Here is a 17,608-nt window from a genome sequence, read left to right on the forward strand (position 1 = left end):
ATGGTGTCTTGAGTATTTAAACATGTCTTTCTTATTCCCTTGGTCAATTAGACATTGTCTTAGCTCAGGGTGTTGCTGTGTTCTCCTCCCAATACATAAATCAAAATACATAAATCAACATGTTATTTCTAACTAGATGCTATGTCCTTTTAGCATCATTTTGGTGCATATATATATATATATATATATATATATATATATATATATATAATATATATATATATATATACACAGTATACATGTAAAGGCTCTGCCATTCTGTGAATGTGAGGTCAAAAGGGGACTAAAAGGAAACACAGTCTGGTTCTCATACAGTAGGTAGGGGGAAATCAATCCAAAGAAAGTCTTTAGCTCGTGATTACTATCATGGATTTACATGTGATGGTCATGCTGTGCATCTTTTTGACCATCAATCTTGGTTACTTCCTGAGTTGGAACTACCAATAAGTGTTATTTTGTTTTAATGCTGTGAGCTTCTCAAAACTGCTAGTTGGTGGACTTGCTTCAGACTGGCTGACGTTAGGGTATCGTGGACAGATTCATGATGTTGTCTTGTTATCCTGGGCCTCTTTGTGGAATTTGGCTCTTTGAGTAGTTTCAACACCAATCTAATCAAATCTTAAATAGTCTGATTCACTCTCATGCCCTACACCCAAATAAGATTTTTCACTGTATATTGAACAAGTAAGTAACAAGTAATAACAAGTAAAAAAGTCTGCCACATTTGTTCTGACCAACTGAGAAAAAAAGCATTACAATAAATTGATCTACCAATGGTGGTTAGCTCATATCACATCAAACAATGCAAATTATTATAGTTGTTATATATTTGTTCTCAAATTGTTCATGTTAACAACATCAACATTGCATGACTATGTGTATATAGTGTACAGTAGTGTGTAGATTTTAATGTCTGTACAGTCTAATCTCTAATTGTCATACCATTCAAATTTCATATTAAGAAATTAATTTAACCCAAAAAGCAAATTAGTCTTCCTTCGAACTGGTTTTAACCTATTTAAAAATACAAATCTTGTGTAATCCCAGGCTATTTGTAATCAGATACACATTTAAAACTGGAATACAATTTAATTTCAGTCACACATGTTTCATCAACACATTATACTTTCTGGATAATCCTTTCCTCACATGCGATATACTCCAAAGTGTTAGTGCTAACCATCCGGCACTCCTTCTTTCTGTTTACAGACGTGACCCAATGATGCGGCAGCATTAAATTAAGGCGATAGTTTTGAACACTGGCTGGTTATGTACTTGCTCAAATATTGATTTCTGATAATGTTTAACCAAAAAAAAAAACATAACCATTTAACATAAAAAAAAGTTATAGACTGCAACTTTAAGTAAAGCAGCAAACATAGTATTTAAATACAAACACACACACACACACACACACACACACACACACACACACACACACACACACACACACACACACACACACAAACACGCACACAGACCACACACACACACACACACACACACACACACACACACACACACACACACACACACACACACACACACACACAACGTAATTTCTACATTTTTATTTTCCCTGTTAACTACAGTGTTATTTATGTCAACATCAAAAATAATTTTCAAGTACTTGATTGTTTCCCTGCATGATTTAATCTTGCAGATTGCAAATAGAAAATTACATTAATTAAAAGCAATGGTTTATGAGAAACACAATTATGTTGTGTAGATCACAAATAGTATGATATAATCTGTTTTCCCCTATTTTCAGTTTACCTTAATATTTTCTTCTGACGTAAGCCAAAATGTTACTTAATGGAGGTCAAATTATTCATTATATTTTCTGCCATGTACTTACAAAAAAAATAAAAATAAAACAAAACAATACAAAATAAACACCTGCATTTCTATATGCAGTAAATCTAGACAGTATGTTTTCTGAAAAGCAACACTCTGGTGTCAAGTAAAAATACCATTTAAACAAAACTGTTTCCTTTTCATTTATTCTGTGGGGAGTATTATTTACTCTTAGACAAAGCATGATTTCCAATATAAAAATAAGCTTTAAATAAATTACACAGTTTTTTTTTTTTGTTGTTGTTGTTGTTGTTTTTCTTTTTTTTTCATGTAGATAGATATAAAGTAAAAAAATTATGTATAACTCATCTACTCATCTAAACAGTTTGGAACAGATATTTTTTTTAGATGAATATTATGTATATGTATATATATATATGTATTGTCTATATATAGATAGATGAGATAGATCATATAATATAAAATAGTATATATCATGTTATAAATTATATATATATATATATAGAAGTATACTGAACCGGCAATGCATTGTCATATAAGCTGTCATATATATATATAAGTTGTTAAACACAATATAATTGCACTAAGATATATATGAATGATTAAGCTTGGAGTCCCACCTAGATATATATTATATGTATATATAATATAGAGCTTCTATATATATATATATGTGTGGTGTGTGTATTATATATAATATATTATATATATATATATATATATATATAATGTATATATTATTATATATTATATATATATATGTATATAGTAACATAAACTATACTACAATAAAAATAAATCAAACTAACAAAACCTTCACATCACAGTAAAAAAATCAAACTATACAAATTTTAACATGATATTAAGTTTTCAAAAATATAGAACAGAAAAATCATGAAGTTTTCTTGGGTGTAAAACAGAATTGTACATGCAAAATAGCATTCAACATTAATGTTAGCTAACAATAAAATAATAATGCCAATTTAAAAATACCATAATTAATAATGTGGTTAATTTTAGAAGAAAAAAGAAAAAACAATTAATGCACTTAATTATGCCCCCAACCCATGTGTAAATACCATAATGAATGATTTTCAAGCTTGGAGTACCACCTTCATGTTTTTGTGCTGTTGCTACAGGCAAGAGTACAGCAATACCCATTGACCATTACACGATATTACCAACAATATCAACATATAGCAGCTTCTTTCTGTAATATGGAAATATGTGTGTGTGTGTGTGTGTGTGTGTGTGTGTGTGTGGTGTTGTGTGTGTGTGTGTGGTGGTGTGTGTGTGTGTGATGTAGTTTAGTTAGCAGTGCTTCAAGTGTGTATACACATATCTTTTCATGCTGCTGAAAAATGTAGTTTAGTTAGCAGTGCTTCAAGTTACTTCTCAAGGCAAGAAGTAATTTGTTCAGAACTCAGTTATGTAATTTTCGACACATGTACAGAAGTCCTATATGTGCAACAAAGTATGAAATGAGCATGTGCTACAAGACAAATGACTGCCAATGCCAAATATATCTTATGAAAGAGCCCACACCAACCATCGCATCACTTCAGAATGGGAATTGATGTCATCCCTCAACCGTTCACTGGCTTGGCTGGCTGCAATAAAACAGTCTCGCATTGAAAACACATTAGCTCATGATTTACCATTTAGGGAAAATGACAGTCTAGTCTTTATTTGACTGGCCCTAAATAGACAAATGACTGTGGCCTTGATGGCTAGAGAAAGCGAGCGAGATATATGAAAGAACAAAAGGCAGTCTTGCTCCTCTCTTACACACTTTCATAAGGACTGATGGGATGGAAAGCGAGTGTGGAGGGCTGCCGGCTCGAATGGGTCCTCCAGGGCACAGTGGTCAGCTGCACTCCACTGACTAGCGTTCTGACATGGACACAGCCCGGGCCCATATCGATCCCCATGAAATCTGAACCATCATCTGTGACTGCTGGCTCCTCTGGGGGAGAGAGGCTGATTAACATGGATGGACTGATGTCACCGGGCTTTCCATGTTGGCCTACATGCAGGCTGAGGCAGACCAAGGCAAATTACTGGAGACTTGAGCAGACGGCCTAAAATAAACATCGCCTGAAGTGATGGATAGTGTGTGACTGTGCATATCAGGACTGGCCAGAAATAGATTACAAACATTTTTAACAAAAATCTTGATTCGTTCCTGAAGTAAATATGTAGTCAAAATTGACCTCTCTTATGCTCAATTATTTGGTGCTCATTTATTATTTTTTTTTTTATTTTTTTTTTTTATTTAATGGTGGTTATTATTATCAAATGTTGCTGCTGCGGCTGTGTGTGTGTGTGTGGGTGAACTGGGATAATTTTTTTTTGTTCTGGATTCTGTCTTGAACATAATATTAGAAATAGCAGCATTTAAGTGAAATGGTATATTTTGTAACATTATAAATATGCTAAATAAAATACTGTACCCCCAAAAAAATATAATAAAAATAAATAAATGTACCATTTCACTCATTTGAAAACACTAATACAATAAATTATAAATTTATTTATTAATAACATATCAATCAATAAAGTAAAATAACACATTAGGGACAATTTGCATTTTTTGAATACACAGCAGGAGTTATATTATTAATATTATTATAATTATACTTTTTTTTTTTTGTGGGTTGTTGGACATTCTTGTAACACATGTAAGAGTCTTCCTCAAAATCAGGTCCTGACACAGCTTCTTCAATATATTAAAATACTTGTGATTCATATGTTGTTTTTTTGTTATATGTTGTCAGCAGTTACAAGTAATTTTCATTGGCCATCAATGGCCAAAAACTATTTGCAAGATCCAGATGGCGTAGTTATGTCATCTACCAGGGCCTAGCTGGACTAACAAAGCAAACCTCGAACCCCTTGCCAACCAACTGCCTTCACTTTTCATGATCCAACCAAATGAATAAAATCAAGTCCCCTCTTATTTATTTTCTTCTTTAGAAATGCATCAGATTACAAATGTAAAAATAGGTTGAGAATGGCATTTCTTGTGGACTGAACACCAGTAAATACTCAGTAGATCACTTTAAATCAATAGATAAAATTCAATACTCAATAGATTAATACATTAACTGGTTAAAGGTTTGGATGTCCATGACTTTTCCATGACTTCCATTTCTTGTTTACTGAACAATTAATTTTTAGAAATACTTTTGTCTTGAAGATTAAAAATAATCATTTCTAACCAGTTAAACATTTTAGAGGTAAGAATAATCACACTTTTTTTTTTTCATTACAGACATATCCTGACTTTTCAACCACATTTCAAAGATTATATAAATTTTCATATTTTTCTTAGGCCTGGAAATAAACATTTTAAAATTCTCTGATATGCCCAACTTTTCCGTAACCATAAAACTACCACACTATTTGCACTCTGTATCATACAAGAACATTTTCAGCCATCTAATATTCAAATATGAATTGTACCTCGAGGCCATGCAAAGCTAAAATTACAAAGCAATACCTCAAACATCTAACTGACAAAGACTTTTCTACCATGGGCAACTATCAACCTGTCAACATTAGCTACTTTCAGCAAACCACAGCTTAAAAAAAAAAAAAAAAAAAAATGGACAGTTTTTCCCTCAAAGTCAAGGTATATAGAATCAAAATCCTTTGCAAGAGCCCTAGCTGTTTCAATTTGAGCTGCGCAATGCACTTGCCTCTTTTTTAAAAAAGCAGCTGCGCTTCAGATGACTTATTCACTGCCAGAAACTGGGATTTTTAGCAAGCTTCCTGCAGGCAACTGCATTTTCCACGCATTCAATACTTTTTTTTTTTTTTTTTTTTTTTTTAAACAACGTCAGCATCGTTTTTCTTTTATTCAGCATAGATCTGTGTCAACATTTAGCTGACATGGAGGACTAAGATTTTCCTCTGACAGCATTAGAGAGCTAAACCCAAAATGTATAAAGCGTGTACAATCGTGCTTTGGCAGAGCTGAGGAATGTCGGGTTTGCGAGTTACAACAGAGGTGATGCACCAGATGCAATGCAACGGCTTTGATCTCTGTAAAATCATCACCTGTTGTTTTAGACTTGCTGTAACGATTTTCTTTTTGTTTTCACAGAGCAGCTGGATCAGTCTATGTCAAAACACTTATGGCAGCAAATAGCTATGACCATTACCCCTGAGGAAATCAATGAACATGTGTTTAACTTTGAGTTGAAAGCCAATCGCTTTAATACACCATTAAGCCAGTTATGCGTGAAAAAGTGCTACACTGAAAAAAAATGAAAAAATAAATACATAAATGATTCATTGAATTTAAAATTGTTTAAGGTAAGTGATTGCAATCAATTTATTTTAGCTACATTTAAATAAACAAATGTTGCTGAAAGTTACTCAACTAAATTTGTTTATTTAAATGTGGCTAAAATAAATTGATTGCAATCGCTTACCTTAAAAAAAATAATAATATTTTTTTTTCAGTGTAGTTCCTCTCTCAGAATTGGAGTTTCTCTCATATCTTAGCTTCTTTATGCATTATTGCATTCCATAGAGTTAAAATAAGGTCTTTTCCATGCAGTGCTCTTTCTTCACATTGGTTTCCAACTCTTCCCAGACAAAACAGAAGAAAAAAGATGCAGACAGCAGCAATGAATGCACCATTGTGCTTCAGTTCAATTTAGAACATAATAACCCCAAGAAAAAAAGGCCTGATTCCATGCTAGATGGCACTTGCTGTGCCCTTTTACACAAGCCAACAAATTCATTGCTTTTATTTGGGTCAATGACGGTTCCTCAAATCATAAGTAGAAAATAATGACTGTCGTGATCAAAGTTTATGGTTATAATTTAAGTGGAGCACTTCAATAACACTGTGGTGCAGTTAAAGGCAAGAGTCATCACATTGACCATCTTTATCCTTGGACATTGAGGTCAGTTCTTATGTCTGAGGTGCATCCACATCATTTTCTCATCTCCATTACTGCCTGCACTCTCTGTGAACTTGACTTTTTAGTGTAACTGCAAGCCAACCGCTTCAATTTCACGTTGTTCCATTCATCACTCACTTTCTCCCCTCATTGTTTCCTTTCTCCTGAAAAAGTCTCTTTGCTCTGTGCTTCAAAGCTTGTAGACTCAAGGTCAGATCTTACGGGAGATAACATTTCAAAGGTTGGCTGCCTTTTATTGCACTACTATCCTATAGAAAGTGTGAAAAGAGACGTGTTTGTGTAGGTTTATCTACAACTTCGTTCTGGTTGTATATCATAGATTCCACAACACACATTTGTTCAGTAGCGCACTTGTTTCATTACCAAAAAGAAACAAGGTTAAATACACAGTTACAATGATTCAGTGTGTTTTATAATGGTTCTGCATGAAGGTGAAAATTTATATCCATTTCATCCATTTAAGAGAATTATGACTGCACGTTTTTACAGATGGCGCTGCGAACACTCGCAGATATATGGGGACACTGCACTTGTTTCCAGAGAAATGCCTTGGAAGTCGTCAGCCGCTACGAAGCAGTTTGTTCTGTGACAGTTGTGCGAAACATCCTGTCAGCTTCCAACACGGCTCATCATTAATGCCTAAATGATTACGCGGCCATGAAACATGAAATACATTATTCATCAAAAAGACACTGCAGAAGAAAGACTACACACAAAGATCTCGCCCCTAAATCTGACTTCAGACAATCATACACACACTCCTGCTGTCCGCACACAAGCGACTACACAAGATTTACATTACACTGAGAGCTTGTTTGTTCTACTGGTGCTGGGCTCGGTGTTAATGTCATTTCCAGTCTTTGGATATTTCTGTTTGCCTTGTCAGCGTCTGACAGACATTTTCTGGATTCCCATGAGATGCACATTAGAGCATTTTAAAACAGGGATATTTTGTTCTAAGTGATGTTTTCATGCATTTCATTTAGGCTTACATCTTATTCATAGCAACCTTAGGCTTGCATTAAAAAAAATAAATAAATAATAAATATATAATAATATAATAAAATTATATATATATATATATATATATATATATATATATATATATATATATTACCCATGACCTCAGTCATAATAGAATTTGGTAGCACTTCACAATACAATTTTAATTTATTAAAATAGGAAATAACAGAAGAACAAATACTAAATGCTAAAGCATTGACTAATCTCAGTGTGAATTTAATTAACATTTACAGACACATTATTAAAATCAATATTTGTATTTGTAAGTATTATTTAATGGCTGCCAAGAACTGACAATTTACAGCTCTATTTTTGTAAGTAACGTTAACAAAGATTAATAAATACTGTAACAAATGTATTGCTCATTGTTACTTAATGTTAGTTAATGCTTTAACTAATGTTACTAATGAGAAAAAAAAGAGAAAAAAAAAACCTTAAAGTATTGTCTAGTATCTACCAAAAGCAGCATTAGCATCTCTAATTCATGTAAACTTTGAACCAACAACCTAGAGAATAAAACAGATATAAATTTGAATGAACCAAAACGTGAAAAATGAATTAATATTTCAATTATATCAAAATCTGCAATGCAGTGAAGCGACTGCATCCATTTTTCTCAGACTGTACTGAGCATGTGCTGAATAAGCGTTAGAACTCTAGCTTTTTACTCTAACAATTTACGGTCTCCCTTTCTCCCTAATATCACTGCATGCTCTTCTATCACTTTGTTTGATTGCAGCACTCAAGATGTCTACAAGTGGGCTTGAGTGGCCCCTTGATGGCTATTTTCACACCGTTTTCCTCACTGAATGTACTGTAGCACGTTTTAATTATGGATCCATAAGCCGAAACACTGATGGGTCCATCTACATTCTCACTGTATCTTAAGCATGCTTCATTTACCTTTGCAAGAACAGAGACACTGTAACAGGAGCTATCACTACCTCTTAATATTTAGTCATTTAATTATGCATAACAATGAGAAAAAACGCATATGGCCTTTCAGGCACATGAGTCTTTTAGACGCATTAAACATGATTCATTAGCCAAGATATTAAATGAATACCTTTTTTAAAATCTAAAGAATATTTAACAATACTATTTAACATTCAGAACATGTAAATAATGTGTGTTTTTAACAAATGAAATGTGTTGCCCTTCAGTACTACATTATGCATCTAATAATGAGAACAAGTCAATCAAAAACCATTTCTTCTGGCAATCTGCTGCAATATTCCAGTTCAGACGTCACAGCCTTTCAAGAAAATGAATGTTCCTGCAGGCCGAATAGTTACTCAAGAGATTTGGATACTGACTCCGTGAATCAAAGCTCTACCCATCATGAATATATCATTACAGTTCAGAACCAGCAAAAAAAAAAAAAAAAAAAAAAAAAAAGGACACACATTTCTGAAATCAGCTATCCATAAACTGAAAGTGCAATAAGGGAAGAGGAGACTTATTTAGGAGAATTTGGAAACTGCCTCAGAGCATAGCTGAAGTGAGTAAGAACGGCTTGAGGACAAGCCCCCAGCAGCCAGCAGCTAGCATCATTCCCATCGATTTGAATCTGGAGCCAACTACCTTCAATCTGCTTGGCATAATTCTCTGCCAATGTCATCAAAGTACTGCTGCACTGCCGGCGCTCTTGGGCTTCAAAACTTTCTCTTCAATCAGCCACTATTCCTTTATTCCAGCCTCCACATGGCAGTAAGTAAGTTACCATAATGCTCTGGAAATATATATCTGTAATTTATTCCTGCAGCTCAAATTGCATGCAGAAGACTGATTGCACACTCTCAAGACATATGAATTTCATGCATTTAAAATGCACAGGCAAAACTGCATGGACACAGTTAAAAAAAAAAAAAAATAAAAATAAAAAAAAACATAAAGTATACTGAAACCAGCTGTATATGTAATGAACTTAATACTTCAGCATAATGAAACACCCTTGCTCCCTCTCATTCTGCGTAAACTGATTAGAGCTCACAATTTATTTCAAATCAAAGCATGACATCTCCATCTAGAGCAGCAAGTGTTCTTCTGGTCATGCCCCTCATTGATGTGCAAGGCATGTGTGGCCTGCCCATTCTCAGCCACACCAGGAAACAGCTACACAGAGGCTCATTGTACCAGGCAAAGGAAATCACTTCATTTGAAACTGGATGAAAAAAGATTCTCTCACATTGAGCACTGTAGCCATTGCACTCCTTTTGTTTTATTTTCCCATGGGGGAAAACATTTGCGTCACTTTGAACTTAAACTGCTAGGATAAGTTGCAAAAATCTTTAAAAAGGTATTGAATTATAAATGTAAAAAAAAAAAATAATAATAATAATCAGTATGTATACATAAGGCACCCCAGAGTTTTTGAATATAGGAGCGATATAGAGCCTTATTTACATTTATGTAAACAAGCAAACTAATTAAAAATTAATCAACCAATCAAGAAATTCATAAACAATGTATTTGTACTGTATGGAAATTAAAAGCTTATCTGATTTATTGGTACATGAAATTGCTGCATCATCAGAAGTATTTTACTTCTCTAAAATAAGGCATGTTTAGAAATTCAGCACTAAGTCAACAGTATCTCTATCGGCTAATGCAAACTCATTTTAGCACCTTGGACAGCAACTGTGATGTCCACAGAAAAAAAAGATGATCTGATTTTAATGAATAAATGAATGATCAAATGTCTCAGGTGTCACAGATTGGATATTATATCAAGCAAGTAGTGTGTCATGATACACACCGAAAAATTCAGGCAAGCAAAGATTGTCAAATAATTTTCTGCTCCATTTCTTCTTCACTGACAATGCTTCAAGGCATAGAAACTAGGTAAATACAATCAACTACCATATATACTGCACCCCCCCCCCCCCACACACACACACACACTGCCGTGTGCCATTAAAAAGGAATCAGCCGTGCTGCAGAATACTGCTCAATCCACATCCATCACTGAATTCATAAGAAACTCAGCATTTTTACTAATTTTTCTTGAATATAACAAGCTGAAATGACCTGATTTTAGAGCCACAAACATGCGTGGTAAATAATATTCTCCTCAACACCAGAGTACCCTTTAACTTTTTCCGTTTAATGCAATGGACAAATAATTATATTTTACATAAAGAGTCTTAAAATACAGCACTTATAAAAATTTGATTAGCAGAAAGCAGAGATAAAATTCTTCAAGTGCAAAGGCACTTCTGGAACCATGGAATTTGTGTTGCACTCACCATCCAACATGTTCTACAGGAATGTCATTTCAACAACCCTGTCGTCTGAGAGAAAATATATTTCATATTACAAAAAAAGCATGGAGCTGTAAGCTATACATATGCTTGCGACAACTGCTACAGTCTTTATGTTTCAAGTAGAAGAAATAATTTAAACCTTAGAGAAAATAATATATCATCTCTAAATTGCGGGTATGTACACAGCCTCTAAAAGAAGATGGAAGGCTTAGGTCTGTGGTGGTGTTATTATTGTCTCTTGTGGTTGAATACACAGATGATACAGGTTTACAGGGACTCAATCTTACAACTGACTCATTGCAGTTTGTTTCTCCAGAACTTCGAGGTAGTCCGGCTCGATTTTAAGCTTGTTGGATAGCAAAGGATGCTCGTTTTTGGACTGTGCAGCATATTTTCTGGGGGTCCCGTAGAGAACGGTTTTGTTTAATCGATCCTGGTTGTGTCGCCGGGTGGTTTCGTAGGGGGGGATGAAGGATTTTTTGGGTAAAGTGCAAAAATTATAGCTGAGTGGCCCAGACTGGGGCAGATCTTTCGCTCTCTCCACAATGTTCTGGTAAAGCAGTTCTGGCTCACGGTTGGCACACGGCTGCTTGTCAATGAACTCCACTGTGCTTATGGTGAAAGCTGGGCTTCGATCAAGCTCCTCCTTCTTGGGGTCAAGAGCACTAAAGCTCATTTCCTTCAGGTTCCGATAGTAGGCCACCTGCTCATTCTCCTTCTGCATGTAGATGGGATTCTGACACATCTGACCCACGGGCGGAGGGATGTAGTTATACACGTGGTTGTCACTTTTGTCTGCGTTGGCATCCGCATTGTATGAGCCGTATTGTACTTGGAAGGAGTTCAAGTCCAAATGGTTATTGGTGCCTGAGGGAACGTTCTCCACTCCCTTGCGACGTTTGAGGACGAACACGAACAATCCTGCCCCGAAGCACACGGACAGAATGAACACAACGAGCAGGCCTAGGATGAGTACAGACAAGGGCACCTCTGGAGGCATTTCGGGCATTCTGTCCGTAGGGGTTACGGCAGAAGAAGGGGTCGCCTCGGTGCTCGAGCTCACAACAGTGGGGGGTTTAGTCACAGGAACCTCATCAGTCTCAGGGCAGATGGCATCGTTTCGGAGGGAGCGCAAGAGCCGACCTGCATGCTTGGATGGTGAGTCACACGTGATCTCATTCACCACCACGCTGGTGCTGGATAGCTCCATCCAGTTCTTAAGCTCCACAATGTCGCAGGTGCAGTCCCACGGATTCTCCTGGAGGTCGATCTGAATGAAGGCAGAGAGCTGGTCCAGCACCCCGCGCACTGGGAGATAGGAAAAATGATTGTTTCTGAGATTAAGCCTTGTCAGCATAGTACCTCCAAACACGTTGTCGGGAAGGGATCTCAGCAGGTTATTATTAAGGAACAATAGCTGGAGATTGTGCAGTGAGTTGAAGGTGTGGGGTAAAATCTCTTTAATGATGTTGTATTCCAGGTAGAGATATTGCAAGCTCTGCAGCCCAGCGAATAAAGACTGAGACAGGCTTTCGATGTAGTTGCCATTCAAATAGAGCCTCCTTAAACTTGTGAGATTCTCAAAGGCTCCGTCCTGAATGATTGCTATTCTGTTATTCCCTAAGTGCAAGAGCTCAAGGGAGCTGTACTCTGTCAGATCCATTCTGTATATGGTCTGCAAATAGTTGCCGGTTAAATGCAGCTTCTTTGGATATGACGGTTTGGGTTGAAGTTCAGAAATGTTCTGAAGTTTCCTCTCCTGACAATTGATGTTTAATCCACTGTCGGGATTTTGCGACGTGCACACGCAAATGCTTGGGCAGGTCATTGGAACCGGTGAGCGCGTCTGGTATACCATGATAGGCCCAAATACATGTTTATCTCTGCTGGATGTGACACGCGGGGTGGGGCGATATCTCATTTTGGGGGGGCGGGAGGCCTTAGGGGCTCTCGTCGGGGTGACTCTAGGCCGCAGTGTTGGAGAAAGACCCTGGTACTGTGAATCAGACGGCGGCTGCATGGCACGATGACTTGCGTCTCCAGGATTGCGCCTGGGGCAAAGGTCTTGCTTGATCAGCTGTGTGACGTCTTTACCGTGCAGTCTGAACGGCGTCTCACAAACAATATCCCCCACAAAGACTGAAATTGTATCCAGCCAGGCTTTCAGGGGTATCAGATCACAAGTGCAATTCCATGGGTTCTCTTCCAGCTGAATCTCCATTATTCCCCCTATATGCTCTAGAACGCCAGCAAACGGCAGCATCTTCAGTCGGTTTCCCCTTAAATCCAAATGCGTCAACATGACAAAGCGGAATATGTTGTTAGGTAGAGAGAGCAAAAGGTTGTCGTTAAGTATCAGGACTTTGAGTTTATTCAGTTTGTTGAAAGCCCCAGCCTCTATGGCACTAATGTAATTATAATCAGCTTGCAAATATTCCAAACTCTCCAAACCAAAAAAAGTGTCCTCTCTTATGATCTCCAAGTTATTATTATTAAGATGAAGACGCTTCAAGTTTTTTAACCCATTGAATGCCCCTGTTTTGATCTCCTGCAAGCCATTATTACCCAAATGAAGAGATGTTACATTACCATAATTGAGGAATTCGTTCGGGCTTATCTTGGTGAGAAAGTTTCCATTCAGAAACAGCTGGCTGATTTTGTTTTGCGGAGGCTGGAAATGACTGACCGTGGTAAAACCCTTGTTTTCACAATTGATATTCAATGCGTTCTCCTTTTCCTCGCAGGAGCACCGGTTTTTGCAAATGTCTTTGGAAGTTTTGCGGCTGTCTGTCTTTGAAGGGAAACTGGTGACTGTTAAAAAGCTCAGCAAAAGAATGTTGTTCAGCATTTTTACAGCAGTAATGCCGAGAGCCCTAGCATTAATGTGCAAATCTCAAAACAGGCATGCACAGCCTCAAAGAAGATTTCAAAAGGCGCACAGAAGCGCACAGCTCTCCATTGACCCTCCTTAAATCCCAAAAGGCGAAATAGAGAAGACATCCATCACCGAGCGCACTGTGACCGCTGCTGGACCGAACGCATCTTCGTCCCTCGCAGTGATAGTGAAATCCCGGACTAATGAGCAAGCATTCATGCAGCAGTTTAAAGCGCATACGAGGCACCACAGTTCTGAGTCTCGGAGCTTAAACTGTCCCCTTTCACCTGCAGCGCGAGCGATATTCACACGAAAACAACTTCACGCCTGTGATCCTGCATGGCGACAGTCAACTTGACGGTGCGTGATGCGCGGAATAACTGAGCGCTACGCGAGCGAGCTTCAGAGTGAGAGAGATGGACTCCGCGCTTGCTCACTCACTCCCACCAGGAACGCGCGCCTGTATGTGTGTGTGTGTGTGTGTGTGTGTGTGCTGGATGAGAGAGTGTGTGAGCTCTGCGTGGAATTCCGACGTCACCGCTCTCGAGTGAGTAGATGGTTTCCTTTCCTACTCAATAACGTTATTTTAATGGCAGGTTAAAATCAGTTTTTTAATCAGTTTTTGATAAATTATGTTTCAACTTTTTGTTTTATTTTTCTCTGACATTGTATTGTATTTTACGTTTTGATTGTTTTAATTAATTATTGCATTTATTTAAAATATTTATGAACTATTGCTGCGCATGTTCTAATGCGTCTTGAATTAAAATAACCTATTTATTTATTCATTTTATTTATTTATTTTATATAATAATAAAATTATTTATTTATTTATTTATTTATTTAAAATAGCCTATTTATTTATGCCTTTTTGTTTAATTTACGTGTGGTAGTGTGACCTTTATCTCTTCTATTTAGGCCCGTATTATTATTATTTAGAAGAAGAAGAGGAGGAGGAAGAAGACATTACATAAAAAAAAAAAAAAAAAAAAAAAAAAACAGCACTTGTCTATGTTTGATTTTTTGTATCGTTCATAATGGATTTAACATTAATTTGTATCAAAATGAGATTGAAATGAGAGTAATTAAACAAGAAAAAAATAAAATAAAATACCTCTGTGTAGTTTCTGTAATTAAAGTAACTCTGGCATTGACAAAAGCAGATGCTCTAATCATAACTCGCCACTAGAAGGCGCAATCAGCTCCAAAATATCTATGTATATGTGTGTGTGTGTGTGTGTGTGTGTGTGTGTGTGTGTGTGTGTGTGTGTGTGTGTGTGTGTATATATATATATATATATATATATATATATATATATATATATATATATATATATATATATATGGTGGCAATGCATTTTTGAAATTATGCAAAACATGTTTTAATGTCAGAAACAGACAAGAAACCAGCAGCACTGTTGTGAGCATTTACTGACGCACATACCCAGACACAGCCACAAACATTTGCAGAAATAAAGATCATTGTCGTCTCCATTTAAAGTAAAAAAAAAAAAAGTCTTCAGATTGAACTGGTATTTATTTTGCTTATCCATTCCACTTGTTTATTTACTGACTGCTTCTTGCCAAAGCAAAATTTGAGACTTAATATATGAGTCATTGTAATATTAAGAACCATCTTAAATTGCAATTACAAAACACCTTCAAGGCATAAGGTAATCTGTCATAAATTATTGATTTATATGCTGCACACTGGCAATAACAATCATGATAGACAGCCAAGAAAAAGAGGACAATATATCCAAGGCACTAAGGCCAAAGGAGTGTTACAGCGGCATATTTTTAAAAAAATAATAAATTAGAAATAGTAAAAACAACAACATATACATGTTACCCTTTTTATTGTAGCTTGAATTATAATGTTACATTGATATTCTTGTTTGCTATTATTGTAGTAGGGTAGTTAATATCATGTATCAAGCAAGTATATTTCTTTAATTTGTGGATGGTAAATATGGAAATATTACATAAGTCTGAAAATCAATGATAATAATAATTATTATTATTTTAATTATTATTATTATTATTATTTTTTTTATTTTTTTTATTTTTTAAGGGGTTCACATATACTGAAACAAATGCATTACAAAACTCATGATCTACATAAATATGATTAAATCAACCATATGTCAGGAAAACACAAGAGCAGAACTTTAAATAATAACTCATTCATCTATCTTTGCATCACAGTTATTTCACTAATTAGTCATCATCTATCAGATATCAGAGGAGGTAAAGGAGCTAAACTCTTCACTTCTGTTCTAAATCATTTGTTAAAAGCTCATGATTAATAAGGTCATCATTAGTGAGGTATCTAATGAAGGCCACATCAGATGGATAAACCCTCTAACATCTGCTAGGAGAATGTGATTTCCACTAACCTCAAAGACAGACACAGCACCATCTGCACACGAAAGCCAAAACTTGATCTGCGTATCTGATGCATTTATTGTAAACATCAGACGCTGAATGACTCATTTGTTTTACGTCATCTAAATCTGTTTTCATATCTTCCGACTGCATGGCATTGTTTGATATCTATGACAAAACATTTTACATATGGGCATAAGATGAAACACTCTGAAAATAGACATGTTCTTTCAGTTTAAGTTCTTTAGCGTTACGGATTTGTAATTATTCTACAACAATCTGCCCACTTTGTGCCATTATTGTGACAGTGAGCTTTTATTTAGAGTCATATATAATTATCACTTCACTATGAAACAATGTACATGTCAATTGCATTAGTGTGTTATGTAAATACTTAAAAGTTAAAGGAGCTGAATATGCATATAATTTATATATATATATATATCTATATATATATATATATATATATATATATATATATAGATATATATATATATATATATATATATATATATATGATTTCAGGAATGAAACACCACTAGCACCATGTGTTGTTTGGTGTTGCGATGATTCTGTTCATTGTTTGGAATTACTGTCATTTATTGCAGGAAAAAGTCAAGCGTAACTGGCTATATCTAAAATTTAACCTATCCAATTCTAACATTTTGAATATGGAGCTGTTATATAATAACAAAATATCATACTTCCTCCTTGGCACTATAATAACAGCACAACAGGACAGGAACAAATAAATGAATAAATAAATGAATAAAAAAATAAAAAAATATGATAATGACAAATAAAACTGTATTTGCTCTTTTTAATGTTTTTTTTCATATTTTCATTTTCTCAAACTGAGAATAGACTGCAATTACAATTTTCTAATAAAATTTTATGTTTGTGCTTTTGGAAAGCTTTACTTTATCCCTAATTAAGCTTAATATTTCACATTTTGAGTATGCTTTCAACAAATGTAATGTGTAGCATGTATATTTTGTTAATTTATTTAGCTATTTTTAATTCATATAGGGGTATACTTTCATTCATGTGGTATAACTAAGATGTTTGAGTTTAAATTACTTTTTTGTGATTGAAGGGCTTTTGAGAACATTAAAAATTGTGTGCAAACAATCCTGCACCCTGTTCAAACCCTAAAATAATATATACAAACAGTATAACTTCCTGTAGCTCGAACAATATAGCATGCGCTAGCAACATCAAGGTCATGGGTTTGACTCCCACAGAATGTTCCTTGAATGACATTTAAGGCACTTTGGATAAAATCATTTGTCATAAAATCA

General features: G+C 35.4%; 1 protein-coding gene across 1 annotated transcript; it reads right to left on the bottom strand.

Moving 5' to 3' along the window:
* Nucleotides 1-10,863: 10,863 nt before the first annotated feature.
* LOC109067341 (SLIT and NTRK-like protein 2) lies at nucleotides 10,864-14,408 on the bottom strand. Its single transcript, XM_019084306.2, has one exon. The coding sequence runs from the start codon at nucleotides 13,890-13,892 to the stop codon at nucleotides 11,328-11,330; it is 2,565 nt and encodes an 854-aa protein (XP_018939851.1). The 5' UTR covers nucleotides 13,893-14,408; the 3' UTR covers nucleotides 10,864-11,327.
* Nucleotides 14,409-17,608: the final 3,200 nt, after the last annotated feature.

The sequence above is a fragment of the Cyprinus carpio genome, chromosome B14 (assembly GCF_018340385.1).
Source record: "Cyprinus carpio isolate SPL01 chromosome B14, ASM1834038v1, whole genome shotgun sequence".
Taxonomy (NCBI): domain Eukaryota; kingdom Metazoa; phylum Chordata; class Actinopteri; order Cypriniformes; family Cyprinidae; genus Cyprinus; species Cyprinus carpio.

Excerpts from the sequence above, each read along its gene's own strand:
- LOC109067341 (XM_019084306.2), bottom strand. The coding sequence starts at position 13,892 with ATGCTGAACAACATTCTTTTGCTGAGCTTTTTAACAGTCACCAGTTTC.